At 51.2% G+C, this 18,085-nt stretch overlaps 2 protein-coding genes and 1 long non-coding RNA gene across 4 annotated transcripts; 1 reads left to right on the forward strand and 2 right to left on the reverse strand.

Annotated features, from left to right (window-relative positions):
- Positions 1–246: 246 nt before the first annotated feature.
- clp1 (cleavage factor polyribonucleotide kinase subunit 1) lies at positions 247–8,744 on the reverse strand. Its single transcript, XM_069191327.1, has 6 exons — positions 8,644–8,744; positions 6,520–6,767; positions 5,858–5,965; positions 5,329–5,586; positions 4,225–4,470; positions 247–1,656 (listed from the first exon to the last, which is right to left on the reverse strand). Coding segments are annotated over exons 1-6 (1,323 nt in total). The 5' UTR covers positions 8,645–8,744; the 3' UTR covers positions 247–1,194.
- On the forward strand, positions 8,740–10,329 carry LOC138239426 (uncharacterized). Of its 2 annotated transcripts, none has more exons than XR_011189905.1 (2): positions 8,740–8,783; positions 10,106–10,329. It is a non-coding gene; the product is annotated as an uncharacterized lncRNA (long non-coding RNA). The 2 variants fall into 2 exon arrangements; XR_011189906.1 differs by lacking the exon at positions 8,740–8,783 and adding an exon at positions 9,210–9,492.
- A 2,066-nt stretch (positions 10,330–12,395) lies between these two features.
- selenoh (selenoprotein H) lies at positions 12,396–17,867 on the reverse strand. The gene is made up of 5 exons (XM_069191328.1): positions 17,745–17,867; positions 16,002–16,119; positions 15,296–15,441; positions 13,964–14,075; positions 12,396–12,766 (listed from the first exon to the last, which is right to left on the reverse strand). Exons 1-4 carry the CDS (start codon positions 17,764–17,766, stop codon positions 13,978–13,980), a joined length of 384 nt encoding a protein of 127 aa, XP_069047429.1. The 5' UTR covers positions 17,767–17,867; the 3' UTR covers positions 12,396–12,766; positions 13,964–13,977.
- Between the last annotated feature and the right edge of the window lie 218 nt (positions 17,868–18,085).

Raw genomic sequence — 18,085 nt, forward strand, 5'->3', positions numbered from 1 at the left:
GGACAGGCTCAGTGACCACTTCAGTATGTGATCTCAGGAACGGACAAGAATGTTTTATGTGTTGTACATAAATGTCCAATAATATATTTGTACTGTAAATGTGTATAAATAGTGATATCTGTATTTGCTATAACTCATCAGTCAGGCCAATAAAGCTCTTCGAATCTGAATGTGACAAAGTGAAGGACTAACAGAGTCTGAGTGACCATTATTGACTCCCAGTGTGACAAACGCACAGACACTGAATGATGTGCTGACCAACACTCTTTAATTCCACAGCTGAAAGGAATGTCCTAACTTGACAGGCCAAAGGAATTGAGCCTTTTGGACCGTGAGGAGACCTGATACGAGTATTCACAATCCTGAAAAACACATTGACAGTTCTAACCTAGAAGAATCAGCAGATAAACAGGAACAAGAAGAGTCCAATGGAAACTACAGCGAAGAGCATTTAAAACCAAAAATGGGAGGCCATTCTTTACACAAAGGGTTGTGGGAGTGTGGAACAAGCTTCCCAGGCACGTTGTTGTCTGGTTTCTTTCAAGACACATGAATGAGATTATTAGATAAATTATCAATCAGCCTAGATGGGCCGCAATTTAGAACTGATCCTCTAGTTTAGAAGTGTTTTTCTGATCTGGTGCTTTTGCACAGAACTCTCAACACCCGTCTTAAAAACTGTATAAAACGGCATTCAACTGCCTTTCTCCTGAATCGGTTGATTCAAACAGTGACTTTGCTACACCTCTCACTAATGCAAAATGAACAGCTTTTTTGTAGCAAATAATTTTTTTATTAAAAATACTCCAGAAAAAAAAATCAGCTTTGTTAAAACAAGCAAACCTTCTGATTTGTGCAGTCAGAGTGCCAAATCTGTAAAAGAGCTGTTTCCAGGAAAGACAAAAAACAGAATTTCCCGCTGCTGAGTAAGAAACCGTGGCAGCTCCTGGATGTGTTTCTGGGTGGGGTGATGATAAAAAACACAATCTCCGCTGACTTACTCAGAGCCCGTCATGAAAGTACTGGGGCAAGGTCACTGCTGGCTCCACGTCTCTGTCTCCGTTCAAGCCCCTGGACGTCAAGCTGCTGCAGGGGCTCCTGGGAACCGCCCCCCCCCCCCCCAACCCCCCAAACCGGGCTTTAAAACGGTCACTGTCCGTGCGCGAGACCGCCTGAGCCAAGCCGGCCCGGCGCTCACTTCAGGTCAATGAAGCGGATGTCCATGATGAGCAGCACGTGGCGCGGGAGGGGCCGGGGCGCGGGGGACAGCACGGTCATGACCTGGTTCTGCGTGTCCACCGCCGTCACCACGATGAAGCCGCACACGGGGCTGTCCAGGATCCCGCCCCCGGCCGCCTTCCCGCCCCCCGCCTCGGCCCCGCCCTCCTCGCCCCCGCAGCTCACGCTCAGCACGTGGTGCGCCAGGTCCCGCCCGGGCGTGACGGGCACCAGCTTGAGCTGCGTGTCGTCCTGGGACATGCCCAGCGGCAGGCAGGAGTCCGGGATGGAGGGGGCGCCAATCTTGTAGATCCGCACGTCCGAGAAGCGCACGTCGAAGGCGTGGGGGAAGAAGGAGACCCCGCGGAAGCCGTAGAAGTACTCCCGGATCTTCTCGTCTCGCGCCTCGCGACGGCACTCCTTGGAGCGCTCCACCACCTGGAAGAGAGGGGTTAAGTAGTTAATGAGTTATTGGGGAGGAGCAGTGGCTCTGTGGCTAAGGATGTGCGCCTGTGGCTGGAACGTCAAATCCTACTCTGTTGGGCCCCTGAGCAAGGCCCTTAACCCCAGCTGCTCCAGGGACGCCGTATAAATGGCTGACCCTGCGCTCTGACCCCCAGCTTCTCTCTCCCTGTCTGTGTGTCTCATGGAGAGCAAGCTGGGGTATGCGAAAAGACAAATTCCTAAAGCAAGAAATTGTATATGGCCAATAAAGTGATGTTATGTTATGTTAACGAGCTGCGAGTGCCTGGCCACGCTGGCGTGACTCTCTTGCTGCTTGAGCACGCTCGTGTTAGCAGGGAGGACGCCGAGATACAGGAGGCTACTTTTGAGAAAGACAGCCCTTGGTGTCGACACCACCACCATCTCCCACCGTGGGCCAGCAGTTACCCAGCGAGAGGACATGTCGCCAGAAGTGTAGAATTTACATCGAGGGACCATAACAACAATGAGAGGAGGCCATTCAGCCCTTTTGGTAGTTCATGACAAATTGATCCAAAGATCTCATCCGGCTGGGTTTTGAAAGAAGCCAAGGTACCAGCTTCAACGCCACGGCTGGGCAGCTTGTTCCACACTCCCACCACCCTTCGTGTAAAGAAGTGCCTCGTGTCCTGACTGGAGGATCTCGTCCAGCTGCGTCCTGAAAGAAGTCAGGACAGCTTGACGGAGTGGGCAGCCTGACTGGTCAGCTTGTTTCCAATTATCACACACTGAAGCAAGACTGTACAGCGGACCACAGAGGCCCCATTTAAAGTACTTTGACACTGCAGTGTGGCCACTTATATTCCTGGGCTTAAAGGACAATGACAGGGGAAAATAAATTAAATGGGTTTCATCATAGATCCCAGAGGCATCACCAAAGCCTTATGAGTACTCTTACAATACTCCCACTGGGGTGCATGAGCACTGAAGCAGCACTGGAGCACCAGCGGTGTGATGCGATAATCATGAAAATTGCCCGAAGTCAAGCCGTGAGTGCAGTTCGTTCCTACAGTGGTTTTCTGTCAGTGTGTCCTCCTGAGCCCTGGGCCCTGGGCCTGCACAGTGTTTATAACCTCTGCCTAGTTCCCCGCACTGCTGGGCTCAGTGCTGCAACACTGAATTCTGCAACAAAATTAGAATTACTCGGGGATTAAATCCACACTCCAGAAATGAAAATAAAACTCCTATTCTCCACAGCGAAAAGCTCTGAAGGAAGCACTACAGAGCCATAAATAGAGCCCTGTAAGAACACTGCCCCTGGGCATCCTCAGTGGAACGGCACTCCCTGTTTTTAAGAACACTTGGGGTATCACTGAGGACTCCTGGGGCAATACCAGACCACCCCAGAGAGAGTGGGGTATCACTGAGGACTCCTGGGGCAATACCAGACTTCCCCGCAGTGCAGGGTATCACCAAGGACTCCTGGAACAACACCAGACTGCCCCTGAGAGAGTGGGGTATCACCGAGGACTCCTGGGGCAATACCAGACCGCCACAGAGAGAGTGGGGTATCACCGAGGACTCCTGGGGCAATACCAGACCGCCCCAGAGAGAGTGGGGTATCACTGAGGACTCCTGGGGTAATACCAGACTTCCCTGCAGAGTGTGGGGTATGACAGAGGACTCCTGGAGCAATACTAGACAGCCCCAGAGAGAGTGGGGTATGACAGAGGACTCCTGGAGCAATACTAGACAGCCCCAGAGAGAGTGGGGTATCACAGAGGACTCCTGGGGCAATACTAGACAGCCCCAGAGAGAGTGGGGTATCACAGAGGACTCCTGGGGCAATACTAGACTGGCCCAGAGAGAGTGAGGTATGACAGAGGACTCCTGGGGCAATACTAGACAGCCCCAGAGAGAGTGGGGTATCACAGAGGACTCCTGGGGCAATACTAGACAGCCCCAGAGAGAGTGGGGTATCACAGAGGACTCCTGGGGCAATACTAGACTGGCCCAGAGAGAGTGGGGTATGACAGAGGCTCCTGGAGCAATACTAGACAGCCCCAGAGAGAGTGGGGTATCACAGAGGACTCCTGGGGCAATACTAGACTGCCCCAGAGAGAGTGAGGTATGACAGAGGACTCCTGGGGCAATATTAGATTGGCCCAGAGAGAGTGGGGTATGACAGAGGCTCCTGGAGCAATACCAGACTTCCCTGCAGAGTGTGGGGTATGATAGAGGACTCCTGGAGCAATACTAGACAGCCCCAGAGAGAGTGGGGTATCACAGAGGACTCCTGGGGCAATACTAGACAGCCCCAGAGAGAGTGGGGTATGACAGAGGCTCCTGGAGCAATACCAGACTGCCCCAGAGAGAGTGGGGTATGACAGAGGACTCCTGGGGCAATACCAGACCGCCCCAGAGAGAGTGGGGTATGACAGAGGACTCCTGGGGCAATACCAGACCGCCCCAGAGAGAGTGGGGTATGACAGAGGACTCCTGGGGCAATACCAGACCGCCCCAGAGAGAGTGGGGTATGACGGAGGACTCTTGGTGGCAAGCCAGCGGTCGGCGCAGACGTACCCCCCCAGACTTGGGCAGCAGCACCACCTTGACGAAGTGCGGCAGGTCCCGCTTGAGCTCGTTGTAGAGGCGCTCCTGGTCCAGCACCAGCACCACGTCCACCTCGAAGGCAGAGGCGCAGTGCACCAGCGCCTGGTAGCCCGCGCCCTTCACCCAGCCGCAGGTGTTGATGACACAGCCGCCCACGCTGGCCCGCCGGTTCACCTCGCAGCGCTGGGAGAAGACCTCCGCCAGGCAGGACGTCAGCTGGGGGGACAGGGGGTCAGGGTCAGGGGTACCCCAATACTAATACACACACACAAGACTGGAGAGAGAGGGTCAGGGTTACCCCCACACTAAAACACACACACACGACTGGGGAATCAGGGTCACCCCCCATACATACACACACAGGACTGGGGAGTCACGTCACCCCCATACATACACACACAGGACTGGGGAGTCAGGGTCACCCCTCATACATGCACACAGAGGACTGGGGAATCAGGGACACCCCCCATACATGCACACACAGGACTGGGGAGACACTTCACCCCCATACATACATACACACACAGGACTGGGGAGACACTTCACCCCCATACATACATACACACACAGGACTGGGGAGACAGGGTCACCCCCATACATACATACACACACAGGACTGGGGAGACAGGGTCACCCCCATACATACACACACAGGACTGGGGAGACAGGGTCACCCCCATACATACACACACAGGACTGGGGAGCCACACACACAGCGTCTACAGAACCATGAGCACACAGCACAGAGTCTACAGAGAGCCACACACAGCGCAGCATCTACAGAGAGCTACACGCAGCACAACACCGACAGAGCCACGTGCACACAGCACACCTCCTACAGAGAGCCACACGCACACAGCGCAGCATCTACAGAGAGCCACACACAGCACAGGGCCGACAGAGCCACGAGCACACCTCCTACAGAGAGCCACACGCACACAGCGCAGCATCTACAGAGAGAAGCACGCAGCACAGCGCAGCATCTACAGAGACACCCATGCTCAGTAAACATCCAGGTGGACAGCTAAGAGCAGGCAGCACTGTGCACCTGCAGGTGCTGACGAAGCCACCTACCTTGTTGTACAGCTTGATGTTGGTGCCGGGAGTGGTGGAGCCGAAGTGATAGACCAGGGGCGCCTGGACAGAGAAGCCTTCCTCGATGTCGGCGGGCCTCTCAATGCACAGGGCAGACACAGTGCCAGGGACAGACACACCGCTCTGACCCACATCCAGCTCCACCAGCGTGGGGCGCCGGCCGACCCGCACCGCCCAGCTGAGGAGCAGCCTGCACAGAGTGGACTTCCCAACATCTGTGGGGCCGACAACCATCACCTGAGAGGTACAGAAAGAGAGGGGTTAATACAGTCCAGACACACTGACTGGACACTACAGGACATTAACACTGCACTGAGAGAGAGGGGTTAATACAGTCCAGACACACTGACTGGACACTACAGGACATTAACACTGCACTGAGAGAGAGGGGTTAATACAGTACAGACACACTTGTGTCAACTCAAAAACTTGTAAATACTGTATGAAGATGAATAAATGATGTTTTAATGTGAAATGTAAAGAAATACACAGAAACAGACAGGCTAACCCTGGGCCCTCTCTCGTTGTCTCTCTCAGCCTGCTGCCTCATCTGCTCCAGCGCAGCATGAGTGTTGAGATACAGCAGCATCGGAGTGTCCCTGGACACATAAGCCACCTGAGAGACAGAGAGGAGAGAAAAGGTCATTCAATTCAGTTGAATTTGTACAAAATTTCACAAAGGACTGGATGCCCTGCTGTAGACACAGCGCCCCTTCCAGGACCAGGACTGGACACCCTGCTGTAGACACAGCGCCCCCTCCAGGACTGGACACCCTGCTGTAGACACAGCGCCCCCTCCAGGACTGGACACCCTGCTGTAGACACAGCGCCCCCTCCAGGACTGGACACCCTGCTGTAGACACAGCGCCCCCTACAGGACTGGGACTGGACACCCTGCTGTAGACACAGCGCCCCCTCCAGGACTGCACACCCTGCTGTAGACACAGCACCCCCTCCAGGACCAGGACTGGACACCCTGCTGTAGACACAGTGCCCCCTCCAGGACTGGACACCCTGCTGTAGACACAGCACCCCCTCCAGGACCAGGACTGGACACCCTGCTGTAGACACAGCGCCCCCTCCAGGACCAGGACTGGACACCCTGCTGTAAATGGGCTCCTGAGGGCCTTTCAGTATCAGCCCAGACAACCGCAGAACAGGCTGGTGTACCTCAGTCTTGCCAGTGAGGCTGACGGTGCAGCCCTGCCAGGTGAACACTGCGATCTTGGAGCCGGGCCCAAAGCTGTACTTCTTGTTGCGGTTCAGTTCTGACCCAAACACCTCAGCCAGACCAGAAAGCAGCTCCATCTGCACCCGCTCTCCGGACTCCACCTCGAACCGCAGCTCCGTCTCTCGCTCCAACTCGAAGCGCACACCAGTACTCTCATCACTGCCCCGCTCCCCTTCTGCGGTCATCACTGAGGGAGAGAGAGAGACTGACTGTTCACTCCAGGACATTAACACTGCACTGAGAGAGAGGGGTTAATACAGTCCAGACACACTGACTGGACACTCCAGGACATTAACACTGCACTGAGAGAGAGGGGTTAATACAGTCCAGACACACTGACTGGACACTACAGGACATTAACACTGCACTGAGAGAGAGGGGTTAATACAGTCCAGACACACTGACTGGACACTACAGGACATTAACACTGCACTGGGAGAGAGGGGTTAATACAGTCCAGACACACTGACTGGACACTACAGGACATTAACACTGCATTGAGAGAGAGGGGTTAATACAGTCCAGACACACTGACTGGACACTACAGGACATTAACACTGCAATGAGAGAGAGGGGTTAATACAGTCCAGACACACTGACTGGACACTACAGGACATTAACACTGCACTGAGAGAGAGGGGTTAATACAGTCCAGACACACTGACTGGACACTTCAGTACATTAACACTGCACTGAGAGAGAGGGGTTAATACAGTCCAGACACACTGACTGGACACTCCAGTACATTAACACTGCACTGAGAGAGAGGGGTTAATACAGTCCAGACACACTGACTGGACACTCCAGTACATTAACACTGCACTGAGAGAGAGGGGTTAATACAGTCCAGACACACTGACTGGACACTTCAGTACATTAACACTGCACTGAGAGAGAGGGGTTAATACAGTCCAGACACACTGACTGGACACTACAGGACATTAACACTGCACTGAGAGAGAGGGGTTAATACAGTCCAGACACACTGACTGGACACTACAGGACATTAACACTGCACTGAGAGAGAGGGGTTAATACAGTCCAGACACACTGACTGGACACTACAGGACATTAACACTGCACTGAGAGAGAGGGGTTAATACAGTCCAGACACACTGACTGGACACTACAGGACATTAACACTGCACTGGGAGAGAGGGGTTAATACAGTCCAGACACACTGACTGGACACTACAGGACATTAACACTGCACTGGGAGAGAGGGGTTAATACAGTCCAGACACACTGACTGGACACTTCAGTACATTAACACTGCACTGAGAGAGAGGGGTTAATACAGTACAGACACTGGACAGAGACAGACCTGAAGAAGGCGTGACACCCATAATGTTATTTTTTCAACTGTTCAGAGTGAAACTAACCTCTAGTTTTAACTTTGTAGCCAAGATTTGATCCTGCTCAATAAACATCAGTGAATGCAGATTCTCCAAGGGTGTTGTTACACGTATACGAGTAACTGATACGTGTTTTTGAGTTCAACTAGACACTTCGCGTTCTGTCTCCGTCCGCTCACGTCAATGTACGTGGCTCATACAACTTACTGCAGCAATAAACCCATTCACAAGAAAACATTCCTATAAGTCACGGAAAGACCTCGTCTTTTCACTTTATGTAACTGCAGTTCCGTTCACAAAAACAAGGTACAGAGCGAGTGTAAATATTTTTTATACAGATCCTCGTCCCCGGCTCCTCTACAGCCACCTATGACTGGAGTAGGAAATACTTATGGTTCCAGCGCAGGCGACAAGAATCAAATATCTGGCTGCTTAGTTCTACATGATATCGACCAAGACACTATTCCATAATTTACAAGCGAAAGGTCATCTTTGGTATGCCTAAAAACTCTGGATTTCTCAATTAAAGATAATCAAAATGTAACTTGAGTTCAGTAAAGACAGGTCACGATTAAACGCAGCGTTTATCTAGTCAACATTTTAATAATTTCTATGACTTGAATGATACTTGACAGGAAAGCAAGATAAAAAACCTGTATAACAATCATCTGAAAAGTACTTATAAAATATCAATAAATCAAATCTTACTTCATGAATTTGCCGTTAGCGCCCCACGCCGCTGTTTAAAAACAACCGAAGAGCACCTCGAGCCACCTTCTGCAGCACGTTCCGTCGCATGATGATGACGACACACACAAAGACCAACCAGTGTTCAGAGGCTGCTGCAGGTTGGTGTTGAATTTAGAAAGTGGATTTGAGTGTTCATGCTAGTCAGGCGTGCTAAATCTTTCTTGTGTACTACAATTTTGATAACCTTAAATAAATAAATGTTGAGTTAATGTTGGTAACCTCTTCATAAGGAGTAGTAAACACAAGTATGCTGAGGTTGCGAAGTAATGAAATAGAAAAACTTCTCTACATTACACTAAGTACAGTGTTCTGAGATCTGTACTTTACATAAATATTTAACTTTCAAGTTACTTTAACGTTTAATTGAGAAAAACGGTTTAGAAAAGGCGGTACTCTACTACATTTCCCAGAAGGCTCTCCGTAACTCGTTCAATCTGTTTGGATGACGTTGCCACGGGCTCCAATTCTGATTGGGCGAACAAGAGACAGAAGTGCATGCGCAAACGCTTTGTTTGCTTTCAGGACGCCCAACCGCGTATCGTGGTGTTTTTGAAAACAGCCGCTCAGCAAGCGGGAATGCAGCAATGGTGCACACGTGTGTCTTGCAGTGATTAGTTCTGTGTATATGTATGCAAGTTATATCGAAGGCGGCAGTGAGCGGCATCGGTCACCCTTGGCCTTACCTCAGAGATCTTTTTCAATGCCTTTGTTTACCACTCAGACTGCGAAAAACACGCAGCCGGAATGGCTGCTGCTAGCTGTGCCAGCTGGACTCTCAAACCCGAGAGGATCAAGCTGACCACTGAGGTCAGTGGCCCCCTGGTAGAGGCCCTTTTATGAGACCAGCAGCAGGCGTTTGTTCTTGAAGATGAGCAAAATGTTCATACATAAACATTTTTATGATTGGTCAGTAACAGTTTGTTAGAATATAAGGTATAAACAGGGACGTGGGCGAATAACCCAGACCCCTGTTCCCTTTCATGTTATTAACCCCAGTGTAGCACAGACGAGTTACACCTCCACTCAGGAGAGCTTGGGGAAAGCTAGGCCAGCTGGACATGCACAGAACAGTGAAACAGGTCTTGAGGGCTTAACTGCTAACTCATAGGTTTGGGGTCCTGCCCTGGATCACAGGAGAGCTCAAGGTCACATCTGTCTCTCAGTAAAACCTCTCGCAGGGCTCCAGGGCCAGGACTGTTTTCTGCTTTGGGGAAAACAAATTGCCGAGTTCATTTAACTCACACTTGTAATATTGTCTGGTAACCACCCACCCCAGAAATGTTTCTAGATCGTTTTTTAAATATAAGGAAACACCCGGTTATGTCTTGTTTTAGAAACGACACGTGTTTGTTAACGTTCCGTCTTCAGCGTTGTGTCTGTGTTTTAAGTGAGAGCAGAGACGGTTCACTTTCCCTTCCAGGCGGGGATGACAGCGGGCGGCAGGCGGAGAGTCCGGCACTCCTGTGCGCCCGCAGGCTCTGCCGCCTCTCCCGCGGTCAGCAGCGCCGGGGTCTTGCTCAGCCCCGGGGGAGCCAGACTGGACTCGGGGAAACTGAAGAGCCAAGCCTCGCGGAAACTGAGCACCCGATTCGGGAACAGTCACGTAGATCGAGCGTAAAAACAATAAAGGTGTAGATCATGTGACCCATCTGCATTCCGTGTGGTTTGTCCTTGTTCTGAAGCCAAGGATCCGCACTGGAGAATGCCATGGCTGTATGGGGGATACCAGAGGGCATGACAGGGCATTCAATCTGTGGCAGCTGTACCTGTGCTATGGGGCAGGGATGGGCAACAGCTGGCACATGATTTGAATGTGGTTTTATATTTCAGTTTGGAACTAAAACCCCCAGCCACCTCAGCTAATAGTGCTGATCTCCACCTATCCAGAGAGATGATAAAAATGGACACGTTGGAGGTGCCCAGGTGGTCTGGGATAATGAATGTAAGGAAAAATGGAAGTCCAGATACTGTGTGCGGAAGAGTTCGGCAATCTTGTGGTGATCCGGGTGAGATATTTTAAGCTTGCTTTTTCAGATGTCCTTAGATTTACAAATTCATCCCCTCCCTCCGTTCCTGCAGCTGCCAGGCCAGATGCTGTCTCTCCCAGTGAAAAGTCTGGGAAGAGCAGTGTGAAGCAGCCCATCACAGAGAACACAGGACCTGACTGACCCCCTGCAGACGCACACGGAGAAAGGAGGGGAGCGGACGATGCAACACGCACATCCGTGAATCTGGTCTGTCAGCGTCTTGACCAAGTACAGACTTTTTTTAAGGATCTTATTTGTTGATTTTTTCCCCTCGGCTTTCAATACAAAACCACTTCAATGTAAACAGTAACTCGATCAAATGGGTCCTAGACATCTCAAGAAACAGCTCTCAGCAGTTCAAATTGGGGAACTGGTTATCTGACATTCACCATACTGCCCCCGGCTCCCCGCAGAGCTGTCTTGTCCCTCGCTGCGGAGACTGGAAGAGCAAACATCTCATTCAGTCTGCTGACGACCCTATCAAGAAGCCCTAATCAGCTTATTAACGAACCCAGAAAATTATAGGGGACCCCATTTAAATAATTTTACTAAATGGCATGATGACTTCTCCCTGGAGCTACCTCTTGAAAACAAGGAACTGGTCAATGATTTTAGTTCAAATGCAACACTGCTCCACACTGCTCTAATTAATAAACAGTGTCAAAGACCACAAGCACTTGGGACTGGATTCATAGCCAAAAACCTGCAATGGGACAGATGTGACACGATTCATGAAAAGGCCAAAAGAGACCTTTCCCCCCCCGTCAGGAAACTCAGCTATTTTAAGTTAGGACTATATTGAGACTTTTCTGCGTGTCACTTCATGCATCTTAACATACTGTCTCGCCAGCTCGTTGGGTAACATTAGTAATGTTAATTGCAATCGGTCAAAAATTGGGTGAAAATAAGCAGCAAAATAATGGGGGGGGGGGGAATCAAATCAATTTAAAAATCCTCTACAAAAATGGGGTGCAGAACAGCCGAGACACCCCTGCAGCTCCAGGTGTAAGAGTAACGCGGGTGATCTTTCACCTCCACTGCAGTGTCTCTCGCTGTCGAGTATCTCTGAACTCCAGTAAGACTTCCTTGTTCCGTAGTATCGGTCTGGCGCCATGAAACACTTTCCCCCCCAGAGGCTCCTACAGCTGGGACCGTACTGAAGTGGAGCATGCCTTCGGTTTAAAAAGAAAACGCCCCAGCGGTTCGAAATTAGGATTCCATCATTTTAAAACTGGATCCTAGAACCTCTTCCTTGTTTTGCGTGTGGCTGACGGCTGTTACCATCATTTAAACTCTCGCCGAGATCAGCACTGGCGGGAACCAGGGTGACAGCGGGAAGGATCGTCCTCCTCGAGTATCGCAGAGAGAGGATACTGTTGTACTCTCCCTCCCGTCCTGTCCTGGAAGCAACTTGTATTTTTACCGACTTATTTTTGGAAGGAAGAGCATGTTGACTGGGAAGAAAAACACTGAATTATTGATGACTCCCCCGCAAGGAGGTGTGTGCGCGATCGCTGGCCCCGCCGGGGGAAAAGAGTGACCGCAGACTACTGGACACTAGTGCTGGACACTCTTTAGTGACCAGCACCAGATACCCAGGGGCTGCTCCTCTCTCCTGTCCCGCTGCCCAAAACATCATGCTGTGCTTTCCTTCGGACTGGAAAAATAAAGCAAAACCACCAATGAACGAAGAGAAGATTTATTGGCGCAGAATACCAAACACAAGGTTTGCAACAAGCATTAAAAAAAAAAAAAGAACCAGTGTACACTGAGCACTGAGCACTGAGCACTGAGCACTGAGCACTGAGCACTGAGCACTGAGCACTGAGCACTGAGCACTGAGCACTGAGCACTGAGCACTGAGCACTGAGCACTGAGCACTGAGCACTGAGCACTGAGCACTGAGCACTGAGCTTTGTGATCGCTGTGCGTCGCCACACAGCCAGCTCCGCAGGCAGGGCAGCAAGGTCATCCGAGGAAAAACTGGGCTGGTTCCCCATTGGTCCGTCCTCATCATAATGCAGCCAGCAACAGCGGTTCTGGAGGTGACTTGGCTATAAGGGAAGGAAAAAAAAAAGTCCAGTCAGTCAGTCTCTACAACCAATTCAATTTTCGATTAGAACAATTTGAGTCCTACACAGGTACTCTCTCGATCGTCAGTAAATTTAATACTGTTCCTACAGTTATTACCATGAACAGGTAGGATACGTTTATCAAGCCGATACACTAGAGGCCAGTTGTGCAAGAGGGATCAGATCTCAGCAGCTTTGTACTAAACCAGTCCCTGTCCTGGAGGGGGCGCTGTGTCTACAGCAGGGTGTCCAGTCCTGGAGGGGGCGCTGTGTCTACAGCAGGGTGTCCAGTCCTGGTCCTGGAGGGGGCGCTGTGTCTACAGCAGGGTGTCCAGTCCTGGAGGGGGCGCTGTGTCTACAGCAGGGGATGTCTAGTCCCAGTCCTGGAGGGGGCGCTGTGTCTACAGCAGGGTGTCCAGTCCCAGTCCTGGAGGGGGCGCTGTGTCTACAGCAGGGGATGTCTAGTCCCAGTCCTGGAGGGGGCGCTGTGTCTACAGCAGGGGATGTCTGTCTGTGACTGTTTCACTATTCCCAGTGATTCCCAACCCTGGTCCACTAATTCCAGAATCCAGTGGATTTTTCCATGTCTGTAATCTTCAGCAGCAGAAAGCTCTGATTAAAACAGAACTGCAATACTATTTTCATATTTCAGGGTCAGAAAGAACAAGCATTGATGAGTACATCTGAATCTGCATTAAAAGTAAAATATACACAGTAATCTGTAAAACCTCCCATACACGTTACTGGGTACTTGTCACATCACAAAATAGACCAAACTTCCCCAGTTATGCACGGCACCATGTTCTGCAAATCAGAAAAAGGCAACAAAACTTCCGGTGACATGTGGCGGCCCTATGACATGGTAAACAAGCCTGCTTGTTTACCATCTCTTTTAAACCCATAACAATGAGCAGTTTTGTGCTTAATCTGAAATTTGTAATTTTTTTCCTATAACATCAATTAATTAATTTTGTTACCGAGATGTAATAACCAGTCGGAGAAATTCAGACTGCAGCTCTCCTTTAAGGGATAAACTGATCCATTGATTAAGATCTTTTCTAAACTATTTCCAGGTGTCCAGCTGTTCAGAACATAAGGAAACATGGAAAAGCTGCCAGATTCTTGAACCGGCAGAACAGAGCCGTGACCCTCAGGACTAGACTTTCAGACAGAGCTCACCTGAGTCACATGCTCTACAGCGCCTCCTCCAGCGCAGACAGCACTACAGCAGGATCAGGAAACTTCAGCTTGCGAGGCGGCCCTTTCTTTATACCAGACCACAGAGAGATCTCTGCAGAGAAGACAAGAAGTTAACACTGCACTGAGAGAGAGGAGTTAATACAGTCCAGACACACTGACTGGACACTCCAGGACATTAACACTGCACTGAGAGAGAGGGGTTAATACAGTGCAGACACACTGACTGGACACTACAGGACATTAACACTGCACTGAGAGAGAGGGGTTAATACAGTCCAGACACACTGACATCTGTGTAAGGTCTTTGAGACTGCTTAAATCTAACATCTAACATCTAAGTTAAGGGTTCCAGTCCTGGTGATATCAGAAGACACGGGTATTTGTTCGACCCCAGTTCTCAGTTATCAGCCCATGCCGATTCAAATTCTACATTTTATGGCTTTTTAAAATGTTTGCTTGCAGATCTTTAAAGGAAGGAACTCCATTGTAATTAGTTTCAGGATTTGCCACGGAGCCCCTCCCACTGTGGGAGTGGGCTCTCGACAAGGCCCCTCCCAGTGTGGGCATGTCTTATACCATGGACAGTCTAACCTAGTGGACCAAATACCAGCAGCAATCCAGTACAGTAATATTATTATTATTATTATTAATAGCTTACACGTATATAGCGCTTTTCTGGACACTCCACTCAAAGCACTTTAAAGGTTGGGGTCTCCCCTCCACCACCACCAATGTGCAGCCCCACCTGGATGATGCGACAGCAGCCATAGTGCGCCAGAACGCTCACCACACATCAGCTATCAGTGGGGAGGAGAGCAGAGTAATGTAGCCAATTCATAGAGGGGGATTATTAGGAGGCCGATTGGTAAGGGCCAGGGGGAAATTTGGCCAGGAAGCCGGGGTAACACCCTGGAATTTTTAATGACCACAGAGAGTCAGGACCTCGGTTTTCCGTCTTATCCGAAGGATCCAAAGGACGGCGACTGTTTACAGTGTAGTGTCCCCGTCACTATACTGGGGCATTAGGACCCACACAGACCGCAGGGTGAGCGCCCCCTGCTGGCCCCACTAACACCTCTAAGCAGCAGCCTTAGCTTTCCCAGGAGTCTCCCCTCCTAGCTCCAGCGGGCTGCCAGTTGCGAGTTGCAGAGTGCTATTACTGCTGGCAGTAATTAAGGGCCCAGACAGAATGACACCCTAGCAGAGGCAGGGGACCCCAGAGCCCCTGCGATACGCATGCTCGGTGCGACTCTGGAGCTGCAGGCCGACCCGCTGGGGACCGGGGGGGAGGAGCGGACGGCGGGAACTCACTCTCCCCCTTCTCGTCTACGAGGGTGACTTCGAAGCTGTTCCGCCGGGGCTTCTCGGGGTTCAGCTCCACGGCGACGTCGGGGTGCTGTCCGGCGATGGCCTCTCGCACAGCCTCCGCCTGGCGCCCGTACACTCGTCAGCTCTTGCTGTGGTAGACACACACACACACACACACACACGGCCGCGGTCAGGCACGCTCCAGGACCCTGGTGGCAGTAGAACGACCCCTCCGCCCCAGCAGAGCCCCGCGGGGCTGGGGTCTGGAGCGACAGACGCAGGAACTTGAACTTTATTGCCATATGTAACCGGTACATGTACTGGTACAATGGAATTCTTACTCACAGAAAGTCTCTCGATTGTTAAAACAAGTGTAAAAACACAAAGTGCAAACAGTGCATCAAGACAATATACAAACAAACAGTAGACAATGTACAAGTAAACAGTTTGAATGTAAACAATACAGACGTGTAAACAATGACTGGAGATGTGCAATAAATAAGAAATCATATTGAGGTAGAGGGTGTAGGTGTGGTCCGAGGGGGATGGCTAAATGTGTTCACCAATCACACTGCTTGTGGATAGAAGCTGTTGAGGAATCTGGTAGTCAGTGTCCGTATGCTCTTATATCTCTTGCCTGAGGGCAGTGGGGTGAAGAGCTCATGCCCGGGGTGGCGACTACGGTTCTATCCCAGCAGCCCCTCCTCACCAGTGCTCGATGACGACCCTCCGGCCTGCCCCCTCCCGCCTCTCCCTCTTGGGCTCCTCTCCCTCCCTCGGCACGGTCGGGGGCTCGGGCTCCGCCTTGCGCTTGCGCCCCCGTGAGGCTGGAGAGAGAGGAACAGGGGCGTCACAGGGACAGGAGGCACAGCTCCCCCTCCCACCTCTGCTCCTCCCGAGGTCAAAGGTTAGGATGATGGCGGAGAGAGACCTGGAGAACCGCTTAGACTCCCACTCCACTGAGTATCTCTGCCGCCGGTCTCTGTGTGTCGACTCCAGGGATACTCACTCCTGCTGGACTCTGGAGCTGTACACCTGTGTGTCTACTCCAGAGATACTCACTCCTGCTGGACTCTGGTCCTCAGGGACTGGAGCTGTGCACCTGTGTGTCTACTCCAGGGATACTCACTCCTGCTGGACTGTGGTCCTCAGGGACTGGAGCTGTACACCTGTGTGTCTACTCCAGAGATACTCACTCCTGCTGGACTCTGGTCCTCAGGGACTGGAGCTGTGCACCTGTGTGTCTACTCCAGGGATACTTACTTCTGCTGGACTCTGGTCCTCAGGGACTGGAGCTGTACACCTGTGTGTCTACTCCAGGGATACTCACTCCTGCTGGACTCTGGAGCTGTGCACCTGTGTTTCTACTCCAGGGATACTCACTCCTGCTGGACTCTGGTCCTCAGGGACTGGAGCTGTGCACCTGTGTGTCTACTCCAGGGATACTCACTCCTGCTGGACTCTGGAGCTGTGCACCTGTGTTTCTACTCCAGGGATACTCACTCCTGCTGGACTCTGGAGCTGTGCACCTGTGTTTCTACTCCAGGGATACTCACTCCTGCTGGACTCTGGAGCTGTGCACCTGTGTTTCTACTCCAGGGATACTCACTCCTGCTGGACTCTGGAGCTGTGCACCTGTGTTTCTACTCCAGGGATACTCACTCCTGCTGGACTCTGGTCCTCAGGGACTGGAGCTGTGCACCTGTGTTTCTACTCCAGGGATACTCACTCCTGCTGGACTCTGGAGCTGTGCACCTGTGTTTCTACTCCAGGGATACTCACTCCTGCTGGACTCTGGTCCTCAGGGACAGGACTCAAAGAGAACCGCAGTCCCATAGACCTCAAGTGGTAAGGGACTATCAAATTACCAGTTTAAAAATCATGTGAACCGTCGTTATAAGTTTATAATGGTGACGTCAGGAACGCTGGACCACCGACTATGAGAGGACTTATAGAGCAGGGGGCTTCTATGGCTGGGGTGGAACCCGATTTAGGAGTCGAAATCACGTAACGATAAAACCTTTTCCCCCCTCAGCCTGTACAGAGCGAGCAGAGGTACAGATGGAGGAGACTAACAGACCTCCTACACGTGAAGACACTGCACTAATGAGGAAACCCATTTCATGGTACTACACTCACCCCTAAAAAAAAACCGCGGAGCCCGAAATTTGGCTGCGGTCCATAGACTCCTTCCTGCCTGCGAGCCCAGACGGGCACCAGTCACAAGTAGAAACCCGAGCCGTGAGAAGACGTTTTAACTTAAACACGTCTGAAAAATTCCAAAACAGCCCAGCTGCAGAACCAGGCAACAGATACCTCGTCCGATGCGTGAAACAACGTAAACAAGTCATATCCGACAGCATGCATAACAACAACTTCTTTTTTAAAAAAGGCATTCATAAATACCCTAAAAAATACAGTCGTTTGGCGTTTGCATGCTTATAAAAGTTACCTGATTTGGTACCAGGCGCCATCGCTGCGTTCAGTCGCGCGCTCCCTGCCCAGGCTGGAGCCTACCAACACGAGAGGGGAGGTGGGGGGTAGAGGAACGGAGCAAACCACTGCATCCTCAAGGCTTAAATTAAATTAGAAGACCGGGGGAGCACGCTTTTCTGTCCCGAAAACCGCGCCGCACACGTTGTTGTAGTTTTCATTTAGCGGAATACGGACTGTGACGTCACAATATTGACTACTTGGTACTTTTTTACAGAATTCAGTACATTTGGGTTGGTTCTGCTCATAACCTGGTGAGAGTGATCGGGGTTCAGAAACGGGGCGTGTGCCCGGCTGGTG

Source organism: Lepisosteus oculatus, chromosome 6 (genome assembly GCF_040954835.1).
Source record: "Lepisosteus oculatus isolate fLepOcu1 chromosome 6, fLepOcu1.hap2, whole genome shotgun sequence".
Taxonomy (NCBI): Eukaryota; Metazoa; Chordata; class Actinopteri; order Semionotiformes; family Lepisosteidae; genus Lepisosteus; species Lepisosteus oculatus.

What these genes read in the sequence shown, in the direction of transcription:
- clp1 (XM_069191327.1), bottom strand. An exon ending in GCCTCACTGGCAAGACTGAG is followed by an intron (nt 5,966 to 6,519) that starts GTACACCAGCCT and finishes TCTGTCTCTCAG; the next exon opens with GTGGCTTATGTGTCCAGGGA. An exon ending in TGCTGCCCAAGTCTGGGGGG is followed by an intron (nt 1,657 to 4,224) that starts GTACGTCTGCGC and finishes CCTCTCTTCCAG; the next exon opens with GTGGTGGAGCGCTCCAAGGA.